Source organism: Pogona vitticeps, chromosome 14 (genome assembly GCF_051106095.1).
Source record: "Pogona vitticeps strain Pit_001003342236 chromosome 14, PviZW2.1, whole genome shotgun sequence".
NCBI classification, from domain to species: Eukaryota; Metazoa; Chordata; class Lepidosauria; order Squamata; family Agamidae; genus Pogona; species Pogona vitticeps.
The window spans coordinates 717,931-731,337 of NC_135796.1; the positions used below are offsets into that span (position 1 = coordinate 717,931).

Consider the following 13,407-nt stretch of genomic DNA (forward strand, 5'->3'; position numbering starts at 1 on the left):
GACTTGCGCACCAACAGCCCCCAGTACAGCAAAGGTTCCTACAACGACTTCAGCTTCGTCACCAGCAACAACCACGAGGGCATCCCCATGCGGAAGGGGGAACATTTAGGGGAGTTCAATCTCGGCTCCACCATCGTCCTCATCTTTGAAGCGCCCAAGGACTTCAGCTTCTACGTGAAGCCCGGACAGAAGATCCGCTTCGGGGAGGCCTTAGGATCTCTCTAGAGGCTCCCGTGCTGGGAAATGGGAGCAGCTTTTTAGACACAACAGAGACTCGGTTTGTAAAAGGAAAAGCTTCTCTGTGGTGGGAGTGCTGCTCAGCAGGACCTGAGTGAGAAAACAAAAGGCGCCCTTCTTCCGGAAGAAGGCTGAAACGGTGCCGCCAGGGCATGGCCACCCAGAGAGCTGCAGACATATCAGGGATCGTGGCCTTTAAGCATGTTGACCAGGGTGGCTTTTCTCCTTCCCTCTGCCTGGAGCCAGGGCCTGGCAGCCAGAGGGAGGGAGGAAAGCGGCGTGCCTCCTCCTTTAAAGGGATAGCAGCAGACCGACATCCAACATTCCAGCTTCACTCCTGGCCGAGCAGTCCAGGATCCAAGCAGTGAGATTCCGTCAAGTCATCGTGACAGATTTTTCAGTTCAGCTGGAATCCCCCCCCCCCCCGTTTTATTCAGGCATCCGTTGCAGGTCTGGTTCTGTCCCTTTAAAGCAGAAGCTTGCACTGAACTTTGAACCTCAAGCACTGTGTTCGCAATCCACACTTGACTTGACCTTGTTCATATTTTCATTGGAGGGAAGCCTCTTCCACCTGTAATTCTTCTTAACTCTCTAGACCTATAACGTTTTCTTGCTGCTACTCTGGGCCTTACCACGCTGTTTCGTACAGGAGGTAGCTAATGTCCTTCGTTAAGCTTAAGACGTGAGAAGTACGCATGCATTTAATTTCTCTGTGCAGAGGTGGAGGGAAGTCTCTGGGGGTGGCCCAAGCTGGCTGGAGCCTGCTTCCCTTTTTGGGGCCGCTGGTGCCGAGTCACCAGGAGCAGGAGAAGGGGAAGGAAGTCACAGCTGCCCGGGATGAAAACCATCTGCAAGTTTGCAGGATTGAAATAGCTGGAGGACAGACTATTAAAGAACCGTTTGGAAACCTTTGAGCAATTTTCCTTTTCTCCTCACATGCTGCTATGATTTTCAGAAAATTCTTCCCTGGATTTGCAAAACCTTTTGGCAGCTTGCTTCAGAAAGCCAAATTTGCCTGTGCCAGCTCAAGAGTTCTGTTCTAAACATTTCATTCCATAAATGTCCAATTTATGCTCAGAGGAGCAACAGTGGGAGCCTTATCTTCGCAGTGCCATTTTTTGGGGGGAGAGTAAGAAACGATGCACCCTATTCTGCCACAGGCGTGCTCTGAATGCCTCTGGATGCAAACCTCAAGAAACCAGGTTGTGCACAGGGACGAGGACTGGTGGGTAGGTGGGAGTGTAGAATCCATCTCGTTTTTGAAATAAGCCTTCAAATGAACACCCCTGTCATAGAAGAAGCGGATACAGATTTAAGACCATGAGTAGGACACCCAGAAAAGAGCAGGTCTCTATGGATTTCTGTGTGATTTTGAGGCATGGATGCAGGGGTCACTTTGCCTTCCCTCTTGCCTGGGCATCCTTTGTTTACACAGGTCAAGGGTGGTTAACGGTGGGGGTTTTTTCACCCAAAAGCTGCCCTCTTTTACCCTGAGAATGTAAGCCGAAGGGCCAGTGGCTACCTTAGTGCATCTGGAAAGGCACAACTGGCCGAGGGATGGCGATCGAGGGCAGGGCCCAGCAAGCAGCTCAGAGGGGTTAACCACTTCTGTTGAAGCTGCATTGCCAAGACTACTCCGAGCAGCTTCAATTCCACCTTCATCGGCTAATCTAGCTGTCAAGGAACTCTCCTCCTGGTTCTCAGAAAGCAGAAGAACCTGCTGGACAAACCTACAAGGGAGCTAGGGCTGGGCTCTGCAGGCTGAAGGCCACAGAGAGGCACAGGAGGTCACATTGACCCTGAACCCCCCCCCCAGGGGAAGGGGCGCCTTGGTGATGTGGTGATTTTCTCCTGCACGGAGAATCTTATTTAATTTTTTCAACTGTATCAGTAGCACAGTATTTTTGTATGTCAAAATGTACAACTTACAGACATTAATTCATTAACTGAAAATGTTTTAAAATAAATAAAAACAATGTTTTATTCTGCTTGACTTTTTAAAGGCACTCTTAAAAGCAGTTGGCTGCTGGGAAGAGACCTGCGGCCGAGGTCGTGCAATCGTAGATACGTCCGTGGAAAAGTAAGTCCCACGGAGTTCAGTGGGACTTTTTTGTCCGGGTGCGTGGAAGGACCGCCTAACTGGACGGGCGGCTCCTCCGGTCAGCCCACGAGCTGCCTATCACGCCACCACGTTCCGGGTATTCAGGTACTGAGAATACGTTGAATGTCCTGGACCCGGGCGAGGTACCGCTGCATCAGTTGACGCTCTCCGTCCAGGTCCTTCCTGAGGGAGTCGATCTGGACTTTGAGCTGCAGAGAAAGAGGGAAGGGGGAGCCTCACGCAGGGGGTGGGAGGTGGCAGCCTGGCTCAGGCTTCAGCCTAGAGGAAAGGGGGGTGGCAGCGGTCTGCGGCACCATCAGACCGTAGCGTTTAACCTTTAACCCAGCCACGTTTCAGAATCCCAACACCGAGCCGCTGTTTGGGCGCCATCCAAACTGGCTGTGCCTCCCCTGCCCTGAGCCGGCCCCTCCCAGGGTGGTTTTGTTTTGCTTTTTGGTTCCGGTACCTGTTGCAGCGCTTCTCGCACTCGCTGCCCCTCTGCTTGCTCCTCGGGCCCCGGGCCCACCTCTAGCCACTTACACAGGATGCGCTCTTGCCGCTGGCAGGACCTGGAAGGAGAAGGGGAAAAGTTTCCCCTGCGGTGGGAAGCATCCGGGCCAGAGAGGCTGGGGCCTCCGGGCCTGCCTGGCTTCCCCAGAGCCCGCCCACCGCCTCCGCAGGACCCAGGGCGATTTTCTCCTCTTCCCTAAACCTGCCTGGGAGGTCAAGGAGAGCCCCTTCCTCCTCCCAAGGCCCTCCGAGGTGGGCGCCTCTCTGTGGCTCTGCTCAGTCAGGCCACCGAAGAACAAAACTGTGGATAAGACGGGGACTTAACAGGCTGTTACGTGTGACGTAAAGCTGGGGAGGGTCTCAGCTCAAGGGCCGAAGGGTCCATAGGAAAGGAGGGGTGGCCCGCCCACCTCAGCTCTTGCTGCTTCTCGTAATGACCCTGCATTTTCTGCCCAATGAGTCTCAGCTCTGCCTCAAGGGGTCGGTGACCTTCCGGCTCCTGTTTAAGACCCTTTTCTTTCTCTTGCACTTTGGTTCCTAAAATCAGAGAGGAGATTAAAGCGGCTCAATTTTGTCTGGCGGTTGTTTTTCCTTCTCCAGAGCCATCAGATTCAATACAGGCCCCACAGCTTCCCTCCCTCTGGAGGGAGAGCCCATCTCAGAGCATGCCGGAAGGGGTGCCTGCCCGCCTGCGGTGCGAGCGCCTGCGGTCGATGCCGCTTTGACAGGAGCCCCGACTGGAGGCTGCTTCCCACAGAACAAGCTTTCCCGCAGCACCTGCCTCCCTTGCCGAAGCACACGGGGCTCGCTCTAGGGCCAAATCACAGTAGACCCCCCCCCCACAGCTCCCACCCAGACTGAGAGCCCCCCCCTGTTTCCTGTACAGAGCCCTCACCGCCTGCAAAGGAAGGCTGGCAGATGCTTTGGAACAGGTTTCCTTGCACCAGGCAGGGAGGCAAAGAGGTGGAGAGGGGAAGGAAGTCTCTCTCTCCCCCCCCCCCCCCGTCCACCCTCCCTGGGTGTTCAAAACGCGCCCCAGGCTCTTGTCCTGAAGAAGCCGGGACCAGTCTTCAGGAAAAGCAGCCGGTCGCCTGCTGGATGGACGTGGGAAGGAGCAGGCCTCCAAGACCGCCCTCTTACCTGATCTCTCGGCAAGGGGAAGAGGGCCCACTCTCCTGGCAGAACCTCCGGGCAACAGCAAATCTGTGCCAAGGCCGGCCGCTGCCTGCGTCTTGCCCGGTGTGGAACAGGGAGGGCTCCCCACAGGCCGGCCGCCCTGAAGACAGGAAGGCTCCCCCTGAAAACCAGGAAGAGCCCATGGTCACCGTTCTGCTCACCCCCACTCATAGCTGGGAGGGAAGCCCCCTGAGTCCTGGGGACAGACAGGAGGCCCCCACAGCAAGCCTACGGTGGGGTGGAGGGAGCCCAGCCTAGTCCTCCTGGGGTTCCCCTTCCCCACAGCCCCCTTTTCTCCAGGTTCCTGCCCCTCGTGGAACGCAGACGGGGCCTCGGCTGGGAGAAGCCATTCTCTCAGGAGGCCTCTCCCTTTTTGCCTTGGCCTCGTCTGCCCTGAGGCTGAAAGAGGTCACCCCACCCTGCCCCTTGCCTTAAGGGGACCCCTAAGGCAGAACAGGCTTGGCAGGGCATCCAATCCTTCTGAAGCAGGTGGGCATGTCTGCGGAGGGGTCCTGAGCACCAGGGGACCAGCGGCCAAAACAAAGCAAAACCCCATCTTGTGCACAAGAACACTCACCGCTTCTGCTTTCTCTCCCAGCTGTTTCATGAAGGCGGAGGGAGGGAGCAGCTCTGGGTTTGGACAGAAAGCGCCGGGATGCTGAGGTGCCGCAAGGGCTACCGGAGCCGATTCGGGAGGGGGAAGGAGCGGGCCACTGGCGCCGTTTGGCTGGGGAGGAGAACCGCCCTTCCTCAGGGCCGATGAGCCGAGCAGGGCCCCCAGGGTTGCTGGCGGTTCCCCTGGAAATCCTCGGGGCACATTTCCCGCATGGCTTTCTGGCCTGGAAGGGAAAGAGGAAGGCCAGCCTTGGTTAATCCTTGGAGGAAGTGGCTGAAAGATGAGGACGAGGGAGAAAAGGAACCTGGGCATTAAAGCGGCCGCCACTTTGCTAAGAACGTGAACACAGCTGTAAAGACCATCTAGAATCAGGGGACTGAACATCTGTCTGCGTTGGATTGAGAGAGATCCCTTTTCTCTCCCTGGTATCTTGAGCCAAGGCTCTTGGGGGTGAACGATGCAGGAACGAGGCCCGCAGAAAATGCTTGTGGCAGGGAAAGGAAAACTCTGGCATTCCACCCCCAAACAGCCCCTTAGAAAGCTGGACGTTTCGACCTACCTGTTCCAGGCCGACCAAGGCAATTCCCGTCTCTCCAGCGAGGGATGCAGGAAGTGGGGTCGACGCGGCTGCAACCTGGACTGCCGGGCTGCGTTCCTGCGGGAAAGTCAGGGGTGAGGGGAGACCCAGTGCATCGAAGCAGTTGGGCAGGCCCACGCCCTCTGCCCCTCGCTCGCCCGCCCTGCCCGCTCTTCCCCTCTGCTAACGGCACCCATCCCCCAGGGGTGACGGGCACCATCTGACAACTTTTACGCCAACCCAGGACCCTTCCCCAGGAGATTACAAGGAGCTCTGCAGGGAGAAGGAGGATCAGGGCAGAGGAGGATCAGGGAGGAGACGGCACCTGCCAAGCCACCAGGGAGGGGCCCGGGGAGGGGAGGGGAGGGGTCGCCAGGGAAGGTTGCCCTTACAGCTCGGACAGGACAGAGTCTCCAGCAGCCCGAAGAAGGAGGGGCCGGCGGTCGCTCTGGAGAGGCCACAGACGGCGACCTCCATTCTCGGGGCCGGAGGGGGCAGCCGGGGCAGACGCCTGGAACGTCACTCGCTTCTTGAGTGCGGCCCCCGGGAGGGAGGCGCTGGCTTTCCGGCAGAGAGCCTTCTCTTTCCACAGCGCGGCGCAGCGAGAGACCGACCGGTGGTGATGAGAGGCGACCTGCAGACACAAAAGAAGCTGCCGATGGTGGAGGGGGGGGCGAGGGGAGGGGGCTCGGGCTCTTCAGCCCCCTCTGAGGGAGAGCCTCTGCTGGAAGGAGTCCTCAAAAGGAGGGAAGGCTGAGTCCACTTCAAGCCAGCTACAGTACTTGCTAACCATCAGGATCAAGTTCAAGTCATGAGCAGAGGCTTGACTGCAGTACTGCCCTTTAACCGCTGCACTGCATGGCTGGAAAGAAAGTGAGCTTCCAGCCCTCAACCTGGGAGAGAAGGGGCCCATTTGCTCCAGGCTTCCTTGCCTCCAGGAGCAGCTCCTTGTCCCTTCAGGAACAGCTGTGAGAGACATGTGCCAGGATGCATCCCTGGGAAGGGATCTCTCTCTCTCCCCCAACTACCTCTTCTTCCTCCCTCCATGGGAACAGAGAGGGAAAACGTTTGCCAGCAATAGCGAAGGGCATCTCTGATGCACAAAACAGTCAATCAAAGAAAATGTGGGGAGCATCCCTTCTGCCTGATGTGTGTGTGAGAGAGAGAGAGAGAGAGAAGGGCCGCCGAGCAGGACACACGCGCAGCTTGCAAAGGCTCTGAAGACGAAGGCAGAAAAGCCAGGGGGGCCTCCTTTTACCTCCAGCTGGCGCTGGGCTTGCAGCTGCCCTCGAAACTGCTTCATGCTGGCCGTGTACCGGAGGATGCGGGTCACGCCTTCCCGAAGCAGGTCAGCCTGGTAGACAGCCACGGCCCTCTCCAGCCGGCCCTTCTTCCGCCGCTGTTCCAGGACAAATCCTGCCCAGGCATCCAACACCTGCAGTCAAGGCAGGAAAGGAACAGCGGCTGCCTTTCTCTGGTGCTCTTGGGGGCCCAGAAAGAGCCATGATCAAAGAACTCGTTAAAAAAAACCCAGATCCTAGAGCAAGGTGCATCATTTGAGAAATGCAGAGGCTGCCCACCACAAGTGGTCCCTGACAGGAGGCTGGCACTTCCCTTATTCTCCAAAATGGCACGAGAGGTCTCTCGTGTGCCATGGAAACCTGCCTCGCAGCTGCTGCCGCCCCTCGGTTGAAGGCACAGCTCTGCGGGCGGCAGGCGCTGTTTCTGCTTTGGTCCGAGGGGACGGGACCCTCCTGCTGACAAGGGGCCGAGCGGCCTGGGGGTGCCTCTCGCCTCCGAGCTGAATTAAGCCCTGCCTCCTGTTCCCTGGGTGGGGGGGGGGGCGGTCTGGGATCAGGGGCCTTTCTTCCACAGCCACCCCACTGGGGGTCCCACCACCCTGAGAAGCCAGGCTGAAGAGCTGGCCGGCGCACGAGGCCGGGCGTTCCCTGTACCAACAGACCAACGCGGGAACTCCATCGCAAGCTGACCTGGTTCTGTTCTTAACTGAGCTACTGACAAAACACTTTTCTGTCTCTTTTCAAGAAAGAGACCCTTTTTCCCCTTCCTCTGTTGATCTAGTGATTGACTTCAGGAGCCCTGGTGGGCAGAAAAAAATGATTTGGGAATGCTTTTATTAAAGAAACAATTTTTTAAAAAAGGCAGCACTTGGTGAAGCACAAAATCAAGCCGGCACCTTCCGAGGAACAAGGAAAGAGCTGTGCGATTATCCATTCGGGGCAGCAAGAGGGGGGACGTGGGGGAAAGCCGAGAAGAGGGTGCTCCCTTTCAATGCGCTCTGGCCAAGCGCGTTGTGAATCGTTGCCCTCCCGGAGGTGCAGAATGAAAGAGAGAGACCCACTCACACGCTCCTCTCCTCACCTTTCCCTGCAGCGCCCGGGACCAATGCCACAGCGCCCGGACGGTTTCCTTCTGCTCCCAGTGCCGGCGGGCGAGCTGTCGGGGTGGAAAGAAAGAAAGCCCCATGGAGGAGGAAGGGGGGGGTCAGAGCTGAGACATCTGCAAGGAACAATCCCAGCCCCCATCGCAGAGGAAAGGAACACCCCCCTTACTGGGAAACCCCACAGCGCCCTTTACTATTTTTGTGCTGGATTTTGGCCCAAGAGCGAGCTGCGTTCGCAGGAAGACCACTTCCCCATGTTGACCCCTCTGACCTCCTCTTAGGTGCGCGAGGGGAAGGGAGGGAGGCGTCCGCAGCTTTTTCTTACTTCCTACTCTCCGTCCCTGGCAGGCTCGCCCCTCCACCCCGTCACCCCTATCAGCCCCACGGCCAAGGAGGTTCCAGGTCCCCCTTGGTGGCCCAGGGCCGGAAGGGGGCATTTGCCCGTGGGAGCTCACCTGTGCCTTCCATGATGCAAAGCAGGTGGAGGAAAGCCGCCTGGCCAGAAGTTGCTCCCCTTGCCTTTCCAGGAGCTGGGGGGGGGGGGGAGGAAAAGGAGAGGAGGAACATGACAAATGGTGTGTTATATGTGCATACACACACACACACACACACACAGAGGAGGTGCCTGTTTAGCCCGCCAAAGGTAGCAGGACCCGATGCTCCCCGTCTTTGCAAGCTCACCCTCTTCCTTACACGCCGAAGGTGATCCTGTTTCCACCCGGCCATGCACTGGTTCAGCAGCCTCCTCTCGCGGTGATGGGTGGCCAGGACCAGCAGCCCTCTCTGCCTTGAGGCTCGCAGGTAGCTCTCCCTCCAGCGGAGGAACGCTCCCTCCAGCCTCCCTGTCCAAGGAGGAGAAGGGACAGTGGGCAGCCGCCAGAAGCCCAGGGCCCCCCAGCACCCCTTCTCGTGCTGGCAGAGACAGCGCTGAAGGAGGAGCCCCACACTGAACGTGGAAGCATTGGCTTCCAGGCTGAAAGTGTTACGGGAGCGTCTGGACCATCACCTCTCTCCAGATGTCTCCTGGCCTCCTCCACCACAGCCCCCTTCTGATGACGGGCGTAGGCGCGCAGGGAGGCCGCGTCCCTCCACTGAAGCATCACCTAGGCAGAGGAAACGGAGGCATTGAGGAGGATGTCGTCCCTCCTGCTTGGACCGGTCCAAAACCACCGGTCCCTGGGCTGAGTGGTTCCAAAGCCTGGCCTGTTTCAGCCCCAAAGCTCTTCCTGCCAGGAGCGAAGGCGAAAGAGGAGCATTTCCAGCTTTCTCAAGCGTGGAAGCAGGGCGTAGGGTAGACGGACAAGAGTTAGAAGACCGCTGAGGAGAGGGGCTCTGGCTCCCCTGGGAAAACCCAGGGAGCGCCCAGACTCCCCCCTCCTCCCCTGGCGCAGGGAAGCCGCCCTGGCGTTCCTCCTGCCATCGCCATCCCTCCCCTTCCCCACTCCTCCGGCTGCCAGTGTCCCGCTTGTCCCGTTTCATTGCAAGACCCCGTGCAGAACGTAAGGCACTGCACAGACCTAGGGCAGAAAAGGGCAGGCGGGGGTTGGTGGGGAGAGGGGGAAGGCCCAGAGGAGCTATCCGGATCTCTGTCGCCCTGGACAGGAGGTCAAGGGGGGGCGCCCCATGCCGAGTGGAGGCTGGACTGCGTGGAGGAGACCCCTTTGAAGGATGCCATTTGTCAGGCGAGGCCCACAAGCTTCCCCCATTGCTTCCTTTTATGGGGTGGCCCCGGCCTCACTGTCTCAGGGAGTTCCTCTGGCTGAGCTCCAGGAGCACGGCCTTCGTTTCTTATGGACGCTTACCTTGCCGAGGAGGGTCCTCGCGTACTGCTGCTCGGCCTGGGCGGCCTTCCGAACCTCCCGCTTGCGATCGGCCGCGTTCTCCCTCCAGATGCGAAGGGCCTGCCTGAGGACGGGAAGGAAAAGGCCAGCCTGTCAACCGAAGCTTTGGGGGGGGGGGCGGCTGACTGACAAAGGCCTCCTTTCCTTCTGAGGAGACCCCGGGCAGGGCAAGGGTGAGGCTTGGACCTGGTGCCGGAAGAACAGGGAGCAGCCTCCCACTGCCAGGCCACGCGGAGCGGAAGGAGGAGGCTCCCGAGCATTACCGTAGAAGCGCCCGGTGGTGGCCTCTCTCCTTTTCAGCCACTTGGGCCAGAATGAGCCTCACATGGCTTTGGTAGGCCTGCGGGAGGAAAGCCACAGATTTCCCCCTGAGTTTGAAGGTATTAGGAAGACGTTTTCTAGAACGGACTCATACAGACCTCAGCCTATCAACCTGAGCGCTGAAAACTGAACAATGTCTATAGATCACCCCTGCCCCACACTCTTTTAAATTCAAAACCCAAGGTGTGTCTCCCTTTTGCATTTTCTGACCATTACATATGACAAGATTCTGGCGACTGGACCGCCAGTTCAAAGTGGGAAACTGTCCTCTGAGACTGGGGAGCAGGAGGGGCCGGCCATGGGCTAGCTGACCCCCCTTTTCCCTTCCCACTTCCTGCCCACCCTCTTGCATTTCTCTCCCACCCTCTCTCTCTCTCTCTCCTGGAAATCCCTTCTTTCCCCCCACCTTCTCTTTTGCAACTAGACTGAAGGGGAAAGAAAGGATCACGCTTTACAGATGCCTGAACGGATCACACCACAAAGGTTTCCGAAATTAGGACAAAGGCCAGATGTATGCTAAGGAGGAAGGTTGCCCGTCCACCCTAGTTAATTGCTGTGATGATGGAAGAGGGGAGGAAACCTGGTGCCCCATTTTATATTCCTGGAAACAGGCTCTCTCGGGGCAGAATTACCCCAAGAGAAGGACTGGCCAGACCCTCAGTCTGCGACCAGCAGCCCAGAGACGAGCAACACCACCGTGTTGGTAGAGAAATGCCAGAGGGCTTGGCGCTTTGGGTCTGGCTGTGACGGGGTCCGGTCAGGCTCCCGGTCTATGGCACGCAAGAAAACATCCGCAGGCGGGCTCACCCACCTTCCAGGCGTCAAAGAGGCGGGCCAACCAAACCCGCTGGTGGTGGGCCTCGGCTCTCCCTCGCTTCCTCCACTTCTCTGACCGGTACCTCAAATACTGCAAAGGAAAAGATCGGCAGGAGAGGACCCAGCTGGAGCAAGGATGGCCAAGGCCCCAGACAAAGGCCCAAGCGAGGGCAGCTTCCCCACCCGGGGGGGGGGGGCTTGAACCTTTTCCCCAGCCCCAAAGTGAGGGAACCTGGATGAAAAAAAGGAGCCCACTTGTTTTCAAAGGGAAACAAAAGCCTGCTGCCGATATACAAAGCTCGTTGCACTACTTAAAGGGCAGTTCACAATTTAAAGATGCGGGCTCGGCATTCCGCTCCCCCCACCCCTGTCCCCAGCAACCTGGGCCCTCTTGTTTACTGACCACAGAAGGATGGAAGGTTGACTCAAACCTCGAGCTGGCAACCAGAGATTGATCTGGGCTTGTGAGCAGAGTCTTAGCTGCGCTACTGCAGTTTAACCGCTGTGCCCCGAGTCCAAAGGAAGCACCGAAAATTTACTGGGAAACCAAACCAAACCAATGGCCGAGGAAACCCCTCCCTCTCAGCGGCCATCCAGAGCACACTTGCAGGGGAACGTTGGTGAACGGAGGTGTGTGTGTGTGTGTGTGTGTGTGTGTGCTCCTCTCCCACCTGTCGCCATTGGTCCCATGCACGCCGCAGGATCTGGGCTGAGTGGAACCTTGAAGCGCTGGACTCCTTCAGTCTCCTAGGAGGCAGAAAAGCAAGGGGGTTGAGACCCTCTCAGGCATCAGCGGGGGGGGGGGGCACAAACCAGCCTTGCTCCTCCTCCCCTTGTTCGGGTAACCCTTTCGGCCGAGGGGAGGGTGAGCCCCGAGAAAGGCCACCTTGAGGGAGGGGCCTGCAGAAGGAAGAGGGCCTTTGGGTGGGTCTCCATCGCACCACTCAGAGAATCTGCCCGGACCCCCTCCACCCAGCTTGGAGCGGGGGAGGGGGCAGAGAGAAATGAAGAGGCTCAATCAAACAGGTTGCCTCTGGATACGGACCCCTAACGGCATCCAGATGACCAGCCGGCGGTCTGATCGGAGCCAGACATGGCATCAGCTGCCTTGGTTCCGCGTTCCTGCCTCCAGCTGCGCTTTGCTTCTCGGGCCAGGCCTGCTCAACAACCACAAAAGCCACGTCTCAACAGAGCCACGGCAGTCCGAGGTGGGCGGCTGGCCGGCCACGTGATGGCCAGGAAAGTGGGGAGAGAAATGACCACTATCGAAGAGGAGACGGGAACGGTTGGAGATGCTTCGGCCATCTCCTGGGTCAGAAGGGAGGCGGGTCCTTCTTCTGCAAGCGCTTGGTCCCCACCCGTGGCCGAAGCCGGTATTGATGGGGAAAGCGGCGGCCATTCTTCTTACCCTCTCCTCATTTCCTGAACATTCTCCTTCCAGAGACAGAACGCCATCCTCAGCGCCCAGTAGCGGTGATGCTCTTTGGCCAGGGAAGCGGCCTTGTTTTCCTCCACGCAGGCCAGAGTTCTCCTCCGCCACAAGCACCAAAAATGGGACAGCAGGCGCTGCTCGGAATGCCAGAGGGCCTGAGAAGAGGGGAGAGACGAAGACACACAGGGTGGGGGTTCGCGCCACAGAGGGGCACAGCCGCTGGGCCGTACCACGCCAAGCAACGCATCGTGCTGCATGACATGTGAGACCGTGCACGGCTTTGGCAACTTGCCTGCAATCATCCACACTGGAAAATAAATCCTGTGATAAGGATAACTGGCTTGCCCAGGAGCCCAACAACAATCGCTAGACCTCCCAGGCAAAGGGAACAGAGCCTGCACTTCGTCAGCTCTGAGGTCTATTAATTGCCGTCGGACTCCTGGGGGAGCCAGTTATCCTTAATCTTAGCAGGTTTTGACAAGACACCTGCAAAAAGCGGACAGCCACGCAGAACAGCTTGGGAACCACCCAAAAGCTTTTCCTGCAAGGCGGTCGCCCGGAAGGGGAACAGCCAGGGAGCCATTGGGAGCCCGATCCTGCAAAAAGCCCCTCTTGCCCAGAATGCGCGTCTTGCTTCGCGAGGAGCCATCCAGAAACCAGATCCTCTCGCCGTGTTCCGAGGAGGCGAAGCAAAAGGCAAGCGTTACCTTTTCCTTTTCTGCCCGATTCTTCCGGTGTTGGTGTTCTCTCAGCCGCCATCTTTCAAAGAAGCGGCAGGTCCAGGTTTCCCTGCCGAAAAATGGGTCACACCCATGAGCTCTCCAAGCAAATACTTGCATGTGGGAACGCTCCCCGCGGCCCCCTCCACACTGACACAGAGAGGAGGGCTTCTCAGAAACAAGATCTTGTTATCGGGGCAAGAGAACTCCTTAAAAGGGCCAATGAACGTGGCCAAAGAACACACCCGGCCACTTGAGAGGGCCAGAGGAGAAGCAGGCCAGACTTCCCGGGACGGCTGCTTAGCCGAAAGGAGAAGTTTGACTTGCGTGCCCCTTGCAAGAGGGCGCTGGCCTGCCGAAAATACTCTTTCTGGTCCCTCCTGTAAGAAACCCTGGTTGTGCCGCAAGGACACCGTGGGCGGCTAACGGCAAAAGGCAAGCTGACCAAACCTTCTCACACCATAGGGTGCAACAGTGTCCCGGGGGGGGGGAGAGGAGCCGATCCCCTGCCATCCGGCGGGTTGAACCACCCCCTCAGGAGTTCTCTTAAACGCACGAAACATCCATCTTTGCACAAGGGGACCTCAGGCAAGGAAGGGGCCAATTCTCCCAAGGGGATCCCCCCACTCCGCGCTCTTTTAAATTAAAAGCCAAGTT

The 13,407-nt window shown here is 58.1% G+C and overlaps 2 protein-coding genes across 12 annotated transcripts in view; one reads left to right on the plus strand and one right to left on the minus strand.

Annotated features, from left to right (window-relative positions):
- PISD (phosphatidylserine decarboxylase) overlaps window positions 1–2,225 on the plus strand; it is a 36,597-nt gene extending 34,372 nt beyond the window's left edge. For all 6 annotated transcript variants that reach the window (XM_072983320.2, XM_078381900.1, XM_020799090.3 and 3 more), the window contains one exon: window positions 1–2,225. In XM_072983320.2, coding sequence (XP_072839421.2) covers window positions 1–225 — 225 coding nt within the window. In that variant the 3' untranslated portion in view covers window positions 226–2,225.
- The window catches only part of SFI1 (SFI1 centrin binding protein), a 23,795-nt gene continuing 12,580 nt past the window's right edge, over window positions 2,193–13,407 (minus strand). For 5 of the 6 annotated variants that reach the window (XM_078381889.1, XM_078381892.1, XM_078381893.1 and 2 more), the window contains 18 exons: window positions 12,739–12,820; window positions 12,008–12,186; window positions 11,271–11,346; window positions 10,595–10,690; window positions 9,726–9,802; window positions 9,424–9,526; window positions 8,628–8,724; window positions 8,303–8,463; window positions 8,077–8,151; window positions 7,600–7,674; window positions 6,476–6,652; window positions 5,610–5,851; window positions 5,200–5,295; window positions 4,602–4,863; window positions 3,989–4,145; window positions 3,184–3,385; window positions 2,805–2,907; window positions 2,193–2,547 (listed from right to left, as the gene is read on the minus strand). In XM_078381889.1, coding sequence (XP_078238015.1) covers window positions 2,440–2,547; window positions 2,805–2,907; window positions 3,184–3,385; window positions 3,989–4,145; window positions 4,602–4,863; window positions 5,200–5,295; window positions 5,610–5,851; window positions 6,476–6,652; window positions 7,600–7,674; window positions 8,077–8,151; window positions 8,303–8,463; window positions 8,628–8,724; window positions 9,424–9,526; window positions 9,726–9,802; window positions 10,595–10,690; window positions 11,271–11,346; window positions 12,008–12,186; window positions 12,739–12,820 — 2,368 coding nt within the window. In that variant the 3' untranslated portion in view covers window positions 2,193–2,439. The remainder of the gene's footprint in view (window positions 2,548–2,804; window positions 2,908–3,183; window positions 3,386–3,988; window positions 4,146–4,601; window positions 4,864–5,199; window positions 5,296–5,609; window positions 5,852–6,475; window positions 6,653–7,599; window positions 7,675–8,076; window positions 8,152–8,302; window positions 8,464–8,627; window positions 8,725–9,423; window positions 9,527–9,725; window positions 9,803–10,594; window positions 10,691–11,270; window positions 11,347–12,007; window positions 12,187–12,738; window positions 12,821–13,407) is intronic. The other variant, XM_078381891.1, reaches the window with a different exon arrangement.